This window comes from Rhea pennata, chromosome 5, assembly GCF_028389875.1.
Source record: "Rhea pennata isolate bPtePen1 chromosome 5, bPtePen1.pri, whole genome shotgun sequence".
Classification (NCBI taxonomy): Eukaryota; Metazoa; Chordata; class Aves; order Rheiformes; family Rheidae; genus Rhea; species Rhea pennata.
This window is the reverse complement of record NC_084667.1, coordinates 16,114,293-16,127,688: the sequence shown is the minus strand read 5'-3', so window position 1 is coordinate 16,127,688 and position 13,396 is coordinate 16,114,293. Positions and strand designations below refer to the sequence as shown.

General features: G+C 41.2%; 1 protein-coding gene across 1 annotated transcript in view; it reads right to left on the bottom strand.

Annotated features, from left to right (window-relative positions):
• The window catches only part of SPTBN5 (spectrin beta, non-erythrocytic 5), a 97,863-nt gene that overhangs the window by 72,444 nt on the left and 12,023 nt on the right, over nt 1-13,396 (bottom strand). The window contains exons 8-20 of the mRNA XM_062575883.1: nt 12,773-13,005; nt 12,021-12,174; nt 10,957-11,157; nt 9,623-9,829; nt 8,163-8,348; nt 7,232-7,384; nt 6,548-6,678; nt 4,831-5,082; nt 3,907-4,194; nt 3,150-3,396; nt 2,190-2,329; nt 987-1,086; nt 36-206 (exon numbers count right to left, since the gene is read on the bottom strand). Coding sequence (XP_062431867.1) covers nt 36-206; nt 987-1,086; nt 2,190-2,329; nt 3,150-3,396; nt 3,907-4,194; nt 4,831-5,082; nt 6,548-6,678; nt 7,232-7,384; nt 8,163-8,348; nt 9,623-9,829; nt 10,957-11,157; nt 12,021-12,174; nt 12,773-13,005 — 2,463 coding nt within the window. The remainder of the gene's footprint in view (nt 1-35; nt 207-986; nt 1,087-2,189; nt 2,330-3,149; nt 3,397-3,906; nt 4,195-4,830; nt 5,083-6,547; nt 6,679-7,231; nt 7,385-8,162; nt 8,349-9,622; nt 9,830-10,956; nt 11,158-12,020; nt 12,175-12,772; nt 13,006-13,396) is intronic.

The following is a 13,396-nucleotide window of genomic DNA, read 5'->3' as shown; positions in this document are numbered from 1 at the left end:
CAAGATGGAAGACTTAGCTCCAAAAATGCCTTCACCTTTATCAGTGTTGCAAAGTGTTTCTCATTAGCCATCATTTCCTTCTCAGCAGCCTCATGCCACTTCAGTTTGCGCAGAATGTTTGTTGGATCACGATAGGATTCATCTGATGCAATCTTGTACTTCTCTTCCATCCATATCAACAGCTCAGCAGCATTATGATTAAACTCCTTACAGAAACAGACAGGATTAGATAGGTTTAACTTCTGATTTTGTGGGGGTTTGCAGTGCATCCTTGCAATAAGGATCAAGCTCTTTCTTTTTTCTATGAGTTAGAAATGTGATATATTTTCACATGAAAGTTGCTCTACACGATCAACAGTCTTAATTCCTGACTTATGATCTTGAACCATTGACAAGTTCTTGAGATCCTGGAGTAATATCTTAGTCCCTTTTTACCACATTTACTAATCTGCTGCCTTTAATTGTCAATGAATATCTGCACTTTTGAAAGAATATTTTCATTATATATAGCCCAACCCTCCAGTAACTTTGTATTTCAGTAGTGAAAGATAAATGCTGTGCCAAAATAGACAAACAAACTACATGGAAAGTACAGCTAGTGCAAATATCACATACAGATAGTATAAGGTAATTGCATTAATTGCATTAATCTACAATGAAAGATTAATTTATGCCAAATGATTAAAAATCAGAACAACATTAAGCAGTGAGCAAAATGAACATATCCAGTAGATAAAATACTCAGCTGATATTTTTCACTGAATCTTTCCATTTTTGCTTTGGTATTTTGCTATGGTTATAGCTTTGTAAGATTTATCACGAATGTATCACCTTGTTTCTGTAAAGTGAAATTCTCTGTCTCATACCCAAAGATAAAGTGAGCTGCACTGGGAATCCTCAGCAGTTTGAGACTGATCTCGTGCTAAGACCAAGTGTAAAATTACTTCATGCGTGTCTGACCCAATCTGCAGAATCAGTCCTTTTACCTGTAGCTGTAAGGAATCCAACAACTTCTGTTTTCTCTGTGCATTGCTCTGTACCAGCCGCTCCCATCTTCGCTGGAGAGCAGTCATTCGCTCTTCAATACTACCAGAAAACACAGTAAACCCAGTGCAGTAGTTGACCTATAGGCGTCCGTGGTTATACCGTAGCCGTGACTGTGATACGGTTGGAACCTAGCTCAATGCGTCTGTTGACAGGGGGAGGGGATATGTGGCCCTGTTCCATGACCATGCTGGCTTGTCAAGAAAGCAATTCTGACTTGCCAAGTGCTCTGATTTTTCTTTTGTATAGTTGTATTACATTAGCGACTTGTAGTCATCCTACGTTTGACTGAACACCCAGGTTTTTCTCCTTCCCAAAACTCCACCTTTGACTAATAGTTTTCTCTGTGATGTAAATGCAATAAGGCTGTGAATGGTCTTCTAATGGTAGTAGTACCAGAAAAAAAATCTGATTTTAAGAGCAGTTTTAGAAATTCACTGGGGAATTTTCAAGACATTATCGCCTATGATCACAAGAACATGGTCTTTTTGACCCAAGAGATCCTGTATGACTGTGAATTTTTAATGCTTGTTTATACAGAAGTCCCCTTACCGGATCCTAGTGGCCCTAGCACAATAACAACTGCACAGATGACAATTCATTTTCCAAAATAACACAAAGGACTTTTAGTGTGAGTGAGAATCAGGTCCATAAGATGATGAAAATGAGTTATTTCTTTGTGAAGTGCTCTTTGACTTTTAACAACAAATGTATTAATCCTAAGTTATTTTATTATCGGTAGTAATTCTACCGATAAATGGAAGAAAAATTCAATTATGTGGGTATGTAATGAGTTTACATTAAAGAAGTCTTAGAACTGTATGTAACATAATACAGGGAGAATTATTCTAGCGTTTTGACAAATGCCACTTTTAAACTAAAGCACAGAAATAGTACAGCACACTTACTTATAGCACAACTCACTCACTTATCCTGGAAGCACAGAAAATCTGTATCTTTTTCAGAATTCCCTCTCCCACCCAGAAGACAGCAGCTTGGAGATCAGCTGAATCCTGGCTCAGAGACAGTTTTCCATTTCACACCTAATCACACTTGATATTTTACAAAGCTGAACAGCTACTGTGGAAGCCCTGTTCTGTCTAGTTCCCCCTTTGAACTCAAAGCAGGAAGGGGTCTGAACTCACATGTGAGATGCAAAGTGTCTGCTCTCTATTAGCTTCACCCCACTCTCATTAAGTGTTTCAACTCGTCTTCTCAGCATTATCAGCAGTCGTTCGAATTCCTCGTGACGCTTTAGCAGGCTTCGAACCGCATCTACATGGTCCTGCATTTGAGAAGGAAAAGTTGATCAAGTTTCTCTTGTTGCATGCTGTTTCTACAGCAATGAAAAAATTTGGGACCTCGTTTTTCCCTTTTTCTTTCAGGTAGGAGATAAACCATTTTGCACATGCCTAAGGAAGTTCAGGGTTGTAAACTGGCAGCAGGTGTGTTTAGGTTTGTGTTGCGTTTGAATCTCCTGTCTTAGGTTAGTTCCAGTATTAGGGTTCCATTTTCATCTTTTAAGAAAAATCTTGATTCCTTAAGCAATGCCAGTACTCTGGCACAGTTAGGGAAGTACAATATGAAGAGTTGTAATTAAGTAAATATTTATTCCATTTAGTTGGCCCAAAAATGTCACACTGCTTCAGCTGAAAACGTAAAAGGAAATGAGGCACCACAACCTCCTCCTTCACCGATCTTATGAATATTGCTTGTATTTGGTTTTTCCTTTCATTTGTTTTAGTGTTCTTAAAAATATTCAGTGAAAAGAAAAAGCTTTATTTTTAAAAAAGTCAGGATTCTTTTTCACTGAAAAAATACCATTTAGGTTCAAGCTAGAACCTTTTTTCATGATTAACCACCAAACTGAAGACTCAGTTGTATATGCCATGGGTCACAACACTTGCTGTTTCTTTAAATGCTTTTGAGAAACAGTGAGCCTAGTTCTCACTGTGATGAATGAGAACATAAAACCAGGCTCCGAAAGACAGGTTTACAAATATGCCATGACTATAAGAATGAGGAAGCTGATCTAATTAATGAAATTGTTGCAGCTCCATAGATCGGGAGGGGAAGGAGAAAAGAAAATCAGCTGCTGCACATACCCCAAGGTCATCTCCCCGGAGAAAGGCCTCATGACTAGAGAGAGCTGCATTAATGCGATCTCCCTCCCTGTTGAATTTTTGCAATTCCAGGCCATCCTGCAGCTTTTTCTGTCGCTGCTGCCACATCTTCTCCAACTCGTTGTTTTCCTTGGCAAGCCTCTCCATGGACTGGTGGACCTCCTTGGTCCTACTGTTACCCGGTTGTTCGTGGATTACCTTGCGCCCTAGCTCTTCCAGCTGCACAAATCTTCCCAGAGTTGAAAAGAAAAGTGAGGTCTCATTACACGACAGCATCTGAGTTCTCTTTCATCATAGTTCCTTGCTCCCTTGGCAATGCCTAGATACTGAGGGACTACATAAGATTCATTTTCTTCTTTAGCTTCCCTCCCTCCTCCTCTCTCTTGTTTTATTCCTGCCAGCCAATGTTGTGCAATACAAACTGCACGTGGGCATTTGTTGTGGGAATACATGCTGAGATAGCAGGTGAGGAGATTTCCCTGTTTGGTTTGAAAACACACATAAACAAGCTTTCCCATTTTCTGAATAGACAGAACACCATCACAGTAAATGTGCAAACATGTAGAAGTTAAACGGATTTTGTGTTCAGCAGTTTCCTTTTCATGCTAAAATTCATAAGCATTTAAATAAACCCTCCACATTACTTTCATACACAATTTATGTACAATAGACACATTTCACCTTCACAATGTTGTTGTAGTAACAGCCCACTCTGCCCACTTTGATAGAATCTCTCTACCTTTCCTTCTGAGACCTAATTTCTTTCAACAGGTCCTGATGCTCCTTCAGCAATTGCTCTGCAGAAGCTACGTCCACACCCATTTCCTCACTTCTCAGCTGCTCCCTGATGCCTTCTGCCCACAGGAGGAGCCTGCGACTGTCTTGCAGGAAGGACTGCTGATTTTGTGCCTGCTGCAGAACGTCCCACTTCTTTTTGGTCTCCATCTTAAGTTTTATGAGAAGCCTTTCCATGTTTTCCACCTGCTCCGTGATAGCCCTGCTCTCTGCAGGGTTGGTGTCCTTAATCCTGCAACAGGAAATCAAATACATTCAATTGCAGGAACAGCCTCAGGCATTTAGAGCTTGAACCAGTGCTCTTTAAAAGACCTAGCTCTAGAAAGTCACCTAAGGCACCAAATGCTCCACACCAGCAAGAAACATTGGCATGCCTGCAGAAAATGCATCCTCTCAGAAGAGTCTGGTAATGTTGTAGTTCAGTGGCTCATTCCTATTGTAAATGCATAGAGGGCTTAAAGAAACAGAGCACTTTAAATTCAAATTTTAAATTCAAACTGCAGTGCACAATTATCCGCTATATTTCTTCCTTTATCCTTGCTTCCTTTGATTATCCTGTTTCAGGACCTAAGTAGAACCTGGTTCAGAATGTGGAAATAACTCCCATTAGCAGAGGGAAATTGTTAGGTAGAGGCACAATCCATCCTGTGGTATTGACCGATTTCTCTTACCACAGTGAAGTCTGGGAGCAGTCACTTAGCCAGTCTCCCAGACACACTCAGGAGAGATCACTCTCCAATGGGCAAGGGAGTTCTTCACAAAGCTAGACGGAGAGACTTCACAAGTTTCTTTCTCATTATAGCTATCATTTACAACATGGACTTAGATAATCAGCAAAGAATATGGAAAAGAAAAGCAGGTTCCTTACGATTTAGCAACACTTCTCAAGTATTCAATTTTCCTCTCCATCACTAGGACTTCTCTCTCAATTGCAGTCAGTTTGCGCTTATCTGACTCCAGCCCAGCAGCTGAGCTTCCTGGTTCCAGACCTGTGAGCTGACCCATCTTGTCTTGCAGTAGTACCCCTATGCTCTGACAGTCTTGAAGAAATGTCTTCACGTCGGCCACTCCAATCAGCTCTGAGCCCTTTTCTTCCTTCAGAGATTCCATGCGTTCCCACCTTGGAGAGAGACAACCTGGTTACTTCCATCTAACCTCAGCCACTACCCTAAAAGTTGCCTTCACCTAAAGGAGACAGGTTCAGCTCGTAGCCGTTGTACCGAGGTACAACATTGTTGTACCTGTTTTACCCAGAATGAGATTTGCTTCTGTGCCAAAGTCAGAAAGTGAGGAAGGAAAGGGAAGTAAACATGCTATATCCTTTTTCTGTTCAGATGAAGTCTTGAATGGAAGATTTCATCATGACTTAGGTGAGCTGAAAAGGTGAACACTAGCATTCACCCTTAACCTCAGAGCATATTTCCTATCAAACAAGGCAACCCTGCTAAGGTGACCAGAAAACTCTGCAAGTTTTCTTGCAGAGTTTTACTTGCAAACAAGGCAAGTAAATAACACCGCTGAAAATCAGGATCTAGCAGTGTCTTATAGGTCCAGCTGGAGGGACTGTATCTACAGCAGGTATCAAACATACCTGGCGCAGTCAGGCAGGGTTTGATGTTCCTTTTAATATTTACAAAGGGCACCCTAGACCTGACATCTATGTAACCAAATCAGCTCCTTGCAGTGCGGTACACACAGAACCGCTCTCAGTGTTCCCTGCAAGCGGGTTCGTGTTGTGCTTCCTTCAACACATGCAAATTGATGCAATTTAAATACCCCGATGTCAGGGCCCTAAGAGCACCTCCCGCTCCCGGGGGCCTGGCTGTGGGGGCTCAGGGCCAACCTCTTGTCCCTGTTATCCCCCCAGCTCCTGGCACCATGGGGCCTGACCCACAGCTGCGCAGGGGCTGGCACCCTCACAGGCATCCCGAGCTGACTCCCATGGGCCTGCCTCAAGTCTTCCCCCCTGATACCACCCCAACCCAGCCCCAGACTCCTCAGGGACCCCCACGCACACACACCCTGTCCTGTTCCAACCCCTAATGCTCCCAAACTCAGCCTCGGGCTCCTGAGCAGCCCCTGGCCCAGTCCCAAGTAACATCCCCCCATGGTGTGCCCCCGTCTGCCTCTGCCCTTGGGGGCTGAACCTTCCACCTGGTCCCTGAGGCTCTTCAGTACTGGCCTGACCCCTCGCTTGGCCTCGGGCCCCACAGCAACCCCCAGCAACATCTGCCTTGTCGCATTTTTGCTACAGCATGTGCACAAAGAGGTCACTGAGCTTTGATGCAAAAAATGGCATTTTTTTACTACTTCTTGGCAAACTGCTGGATTCAGAGCTTGCTGAGTAAGCAATGGGAATGTTTTCCCAGTCTGTGCTTGAAGAGAGCTGCAGTGGAATGCAATAAACTTCAATCACATGCAAAAACTCCCCCAGGAAAGACCTGTTTTTGCAAATGTTAGACAAATTCTAGGAGTTAAAATTTATCAGACTGATATTTTCTCAGGGTAGTTTAAATTAGGCATGAAAGGTCAGTTCTCCAGCTGTCTCCACGAGACAATACCTGTTCTACCAGTAGCATCTTTACCTGCTATTGATCTCTTCCAGCCAAATTTGAATCTCGGAATATTTGCTGGGATTTCTTGTTGCATATTTATCAGCTAATTTTTCAATATCTCCCAGCTGCCCCTTCCCTGCAGCCAGTTCCACTAAAAAGTTCTAAAATAGAAAAGATAACAACAATGCAGAATTTGATATTTTTTCCAGTTCTATGAACAAAATGCTCATAATGTCATATGCACTCATCTTTTACTTTTGCATGTCATACACTTTGATTTCTCCACCTTACCTCTCTTCATTCATTTATTTGTTTGCTGACACAATACAAATCTGCACATGTAGTTCCCTCTTAACCCTTTTGACCTACTCCAGACTTGCACAACATGTCTATGCACATATATCTAATTCCAACGTGATGCAAGTGCACTGATCTTTTTTGTCTTGTGATTTAAAACCTCCCCCAAAAAACACAAAAAGAGGCCTTTTGTGCCACAGTAAGTATTCAGAAAAAGAGCTAAAGGGGCATGATTACATCAGCTTCAATAAAATTGGCATAGATTATGCTAAAGGAACGTCCAATCTATACAACAACCCCATAACTTGAAATGTAATTAAGAAAAAGACGCTCAAGAGTTCACTTATCAGCTTCATCCATTTTTCTAAGGTCAGTGTGATTTACAAGGTGTCACCTGTAAGCAGGGAAAAGGGATACCTGGTATTTCTGCTGCATGACCTCCACATTATCTGCTTGAGGTTGAAGAGTCCGGAAAATGTTCTCTTTTTCTTTCATCCATGACTGAAATTCTTCGCATGAGCTACAGAACCGGTAATATCCAATCATGTCCTCCAGAGCCTTCTTTCTGTCCTGCAAAACATACAGAAACTTAAGTATTGCTGTAATAACTACCTTGCCTTTTGAAGAAAAATGATCTTTGCATATGAATAAACCACCACATTCTAGTAGTAGCTTGGCAGTGTTGCCTGATATTGCTGAAAGAAAACATGTTTTGTGAAACTAAGAATACCTCTTCCCAGAGCAACAGGGGTTTAAAAGCATGAGAAAAGGCATGAGAGAGAGCTCAGCCTCCGACAAACAGCGAGGCCACAGTGCTGCACGCTGCTTTTACTGAAGATTTACCTCAGTAATCTTGGGAACCTTTAATAACCCTCACAAGATATTTTTGCTTATCTTTTGAGCAAGATTGCAGCAGGTGGGAATGAAAGATAACAAATGCAGAATGTAGATAACAGTTGTTTTCATTTTCTTATATCATCTTAAGTCCCTAGACTTAGAACAAAATTTTTTTTTTAGTCTGTCATGGGTCTTCAGCTGCAGCAAGCAAACATTAGAAAAACCCAGATGACTTCCAAGAATCTACTCTTCAAGAAATATAAAAGACTGGAAGGTGAGTGGGAATTCAGCCAATGCAAAGTGAACAGACAGGCTTTGACGCAGTTTGACATAAATCTCCAGCCATAATCTCAGCCCTTTAAGTTCCCCCCAGGACAGTGGCTGCCTCTGAGGACTGGGGCACATTACTGGAAGTAAACAAGAGAAGATAGTACAGCCCCGAAGCTCCCTCCGCCTTGCACTAGGCTTGGCTATTTTGTTAAAGCACAAAAGACTGGAAGGGATGCCACACCTCAGCCATGCTCTGCAGATTTTCATAAAATGAGTCTAGTTCCTGTTGGGTCTTCCAGATGTTCTCTGGAACAAAATGAACGTCTTGACTACCAGAAAGCGCAGGGTCGGGTGTAGGCTGGGTCCGACTGAATGACAGCTTAGTTGTCTTCTGAGTTAAGTCATTTGGAGCGTCCGTCTTCACTATCTGGAAGGCAAAATTTAACAGAATCAGTGTCTGAATATTTCTAATTTGGATAAGAATTTATTTTAAAAGAAAATTCAGAGTTTCTAGTTCAGACTATAACATTCTGACTTTTTAAATATAACATTTCCTGTATTAGTTTAAATCTATTTTCACTTTTATTTTTGAAGAATTAACTGATTAACTAAAGAAAATATCAGTTTTCTTTAGAGAAATGTTTCCTTTCATTCAAGTTCTGATTCTCTAAAAAAACTCATTTTGCCCCAAAATCGACTTCAGTCATGTGCTTTTTCATGTATAATAACATATATAATAAAATAATATTTTTTTTTACAATAACAATTAACATTGGAGTCATGAAGCAGAGGAAAGTCCCAAAGTGATGCTCACAGCTCTCCAGCTGGTTTGACTATACATCATGGGAATTTCAAAGAAACAAACCTAGATAGGTGTGAAATGTGTTATTCATCTCCCCTGACTTTTGTTATTTAATGAGGTGGTCTCTGATTAGAAGTTCTCTTTCTAGTCAGTTGAAAAGGGAGGCATCTGTAGAGGTCGACTTCGTTCCATGTGTCTCCCCTAGACAGACTTGGGAAGGGATGAATTTTTCCTGCTCACTGCGTTAGGATTCTAAAAGAATTTCTAAGGCTGTTTAGATTAGATGTCTACTTTCTACAGCTGATTGAAGTGAATACTGTCATGAAAGTAAAGAGTCAGAGGGATTTGTGAGGACCAGTAGAGAGGAATAATATAAAGTCTATTTCTAGGATTTCACTTTCTTCAGCCTGTGGCAGCAAGAGGCCTAAATCTCAAATCACAGAACACTAAATAGATGAGCTAAAAATGGCCAATGAACTTATCTGTCACTTAAAAATTTGCTTCAATTTCAATTCAAATTTCCTACTGACTTAAAAAAACAAAAAGACTCTTGTTTGGGTTATATGGAAAATTCTGTCTGGCAAAATAAAAACATTTTGCGTTACTCAAAAACATTTCATAGGATCTAATGTAAAATTAGAAAATGATCACCAGCTGAAGTTAATTTTAAAACATAGAATATTCTGTTCTGAAATGTATTGATTTAAACTTAACAAGATTTTTTTCAATCTATTTTACAAATTAAAATTTTGTTGAAATACAGGCCTTACTGAAAAAGGTTTAGACAACATCAGAACACAACTTTCCACTTGAAAGAATATTCTGTGGGAAATTTCTAGCCAGCTCTACTAGACAGAAAGCAAAGGAATAAAATATGATACAACCCCTCCTGTACTTACTGTGGCTGGTGCTTGCTCTGCCGCAGTGTTGGCCTGCTCTTTCAGGCGCCTCATCTCCGAGGAGTAGGCTGCAATCTCCTTCTCCAGACGCAAGTGCCGATGCAACAGCGCTTCAGCGCTGGATTCGTCTTTTCCATAGTCTTTGCTGGCTAGAAGGGGTTGTATTTCTTGCAGCCATGAATGTGCTTCATCAACATCAGCAAAGTACTGAAGGGAACACGGGAGAAGAAAACACAGGGTTTCATCCTGGAAGCTTCATACCAACCTCCTGCCTCTTTTGAAAACCATCCTCAGCAAGGCAGAAATTCCACTAGAACTGTAGCTATGGGGCTACTTCCAGGTGTTGTGTAAGCTACGAATAAGGGGGCCCTAGAGCTCTAAGTCTGTGATATTTTTCGTGGTAATTCACTGAATCATTGTGCATAAATTAGATTCAACCATTGCCCTCTATAACTCTTTGAAAACATCTAATTAACTAAACCCTTATACTGCTCAATAGCGGCTGTAAAAGGAACTGGCAATATAAAATATTTCACAGGGAAGACTGTGTGATTTCAACAACAGCTGTTTTCTGAAGGGTCCAAGGACTAACCTAACAATGAACAATGAATTCAGAGTCTACAATAAAAACTTTCTTCTTTTTCCATGAATTGTGCCTGCCTGGGTATGATTGCAAAAAAGAAAAAACAAAACAAAACAAAACATTGTGCTACAGAATAAAAATACAACAGAAAGAAACCTCCAGTAGTGAAGGGAAAAGAAAGAAGAAAATAAAACGATATTATAATGATGTTATGAGGCCATGCAAAAAAAATAGGAAAGAGGCAATTATAAGAATACCTGAGATACTGATATGCAATTTGTGATTTGTTTTATAGGAGCTCTTTGTCGACAGCTGTGTGAGTGTTTGTGTGTGCAACAGAGCTGTGCAGATCACCATGGCAAGGTCAAGCATTTCCCAGACTTTGGGAAATTCATGATCCAGATCCAAGCCATATGGCACGTTTGTTTTGCTGTTTTTTTTTTTTTTTTTTTTTTAATATTAGAAAAATGTCGTACAGCTATGCAGATTCCACCCTCAGAAAAGACTGTATCAGCAGCGTTACGTGAGCTACTTCCAATAGCATTTTTCACTGAAATCAACTACCGGTTGAGGTACTCTGCTAGGCACTGCCGCCTGCCGGGCTTGCAGGAGGGGTGAGCCTGAACCACTGGCAATCATTTTTTGAAGCCTGAAGGTTTCCTCCCCCATTATCTTGCCTGCGGGGGCACAAGGCAGGACTGACCGGCGTCTGTATCCCTGGCACCATGTGCCACAGTGAAGCCCTGCTGACCTGTTTGATGAGAGCTGCTGCCTGCAGACGGCTTTTGCGATCAGCCACTTCATCTTGGAGCTGCTGCCACAACTTTTGGAGGTTGTTTGTCTGCCTCAGGATGTCCTCCTCGTGCACGTGGTTCTTCTGGCTCAGCTCCCAGCCCCTCCTCATTACCTCTGCACAAACTGCCCCGCGGGAGTTGCACTCGGCTTCGAGAGCCTAGCAGAGGGATGGAAGATGTGCGAGCACAAGTCACTCACCACCAGCTGAGAGCAAAGCAGGGGCTACTATAGCACAGACTTTTCTAAGAGCCCTCTGCCTTATGTGTGCCTGGGACTCTTCCCTGAGCCATGAGACAACTCCTCTCCCCAGCCAAGTTACTGTCCTACTTGTTGCCCTTGACATGAAATCTGCTACTCTGAGGGAGATACTTCGTTGTCCATCAATCCAGCTGCCTTACACCTTCTATAAGCAGCATACACAAACAGATGCACACGCACGCATACTCAGGTTACTGAAGAGGCTCCTGTTTCAGTTTCATCACTGGGTTCTCAACTCTAGATGTCTCTTTGCTTGTTTACAATGATCCTTTGCCATAAAAAAAAGCAGTAGTTCGCATAGCTAAACTTTTGACAGTAGCCCACAGCAAGCACTTAGGGAAAGTGCTTCATCATCTCACATGATGCCATCCATGGGGCATCCTACCTGCTATTTTCAGTGACTAGTCTTTTTTTCACCACCTCTTTCTTTCCCAACAGTCTGCCACCTCTCTTGCCCAGGGAAAATGAATAGAAAAAAACACAAACAACAGCCTTTTCCTCTCCTAATATGTAGCCCACTGATTTTCAGTTCAGGCCACATTTCCAGTCCAGTATCAAACATATGACTTCCCTACCCTTCCATTCCCCTCCTGGAAAAAATCTCCATCCTATACATTTTTTAGAGTTCTAGACGCTGGTCCTGACACTTGAGATATAAGAGGTCTCACAGCACACTAAGTGCTGTACTGACTAAGTTAAAGGACATAGATGTTCTAAGTCTTGCTATAATGCAAAGAAAAGACCACCAGTGAAATAAGATACCTTGTGCTTCTGAATAGAGGCTGTAATCTGGCTGACATCTCTCCCTAATGTTGTCGTTCTCACTAGCTTCCATTTCTCAGAGATCCATAATTCTTCCTCCTTGCAGTCACGAAAGAATTCAAAAAGCTTCATGGCTTCTTCTAGCTGAGATTTTCTGAAACAAAGAAAGAAACAGTATATCACAGTCAGAAATGGGATTCCCTGGAGATAATGGTACAGAATATCTTTATCAAAGAGCTTCAGAATTTAGAAGAAAAAAAGTTTGAATGCCTGTAACTCCTCTTTCTCATAGCTTAATTTATCCACACAAAAAAACCAAATGAACCAAAATTAAATTTCCTGCTTCCTCTAGGAGATGAGGAGTCAAACATATGCAAGACTACATGCTCAGCAAGTCAAAATAAATGCTGATAATGAAAACAAAGCAATCAAAATGAAATTTCCCACCTCCTCATAAGGCAACTGAAATTAAATTCCCTGCTTCCTTTAGGAGATGTGGAGTCAACCAACATGCTATCCAGACTACACATTTGGCAAGACAAAATAAATGCTGAGAATGAAGCTATTTTTCAGCTACGAGAGCTAGTGAGCCCTCTCAGTCAGCTGTAATGAAGACACAAATTGCTTGTGTTATGCCTTTCTAAATGGGGAAATGAGAAATTCTGAATGCTGGGACCTCTGTGTCCTCTGATTTAAAAGAGATTGCTTGACCATCCTAATCAGTAAGAAAAGAGCCATAAGCACAGCCCTACCGTGTCTTGCTCAGAGCTACAAGGTTCTGATACAGCTGACGAAGCATCTGAACTTTTGCATAAAGCACTTCTGGTTTAACTGTGCTATCCTTGCTGATTTCTGCTGTCCTTTGGGTGATATATGTCAGTCTAGCATCATAGGAAGAGATCTGTGAGTCAACCAGGTTGTGCTTCTGCAGCAAATCTACTACTTCCAAGAGCTGCTTCCCACAGTCCTGCGAATTCACTAGCGCCTGCAAACAAAGTGAGAAAGCAATGGAATTGGCAGTGTGTCGTCTAAGAGCCCAATATAAAGACATCAATTAAAAACTTCAACTTTTAAATGTAAAAAAAACTAGTTTCAACTGTGTAAAGATTATCTGCCTAATTAGAGGAATCATTCATACTTTTCTTTCAGTTTCACAGGATAGTGTCAACAATCTTGAGTTTCTATCTACTACCCTGGAAGCAATGATCTCTTCAAACAAGAGTCCTTTTTCACATCTAAGTTATTCTATTGATTAAGCACTCAAAGTCTCAGCATTCTTGGAGGAATAGACCTTTCCTATACACTAAATCATAATCAGCCAGATTCACAGTCTTTATCTGGAGAATTCTACGATATCCTATTTTATGATATGCTTT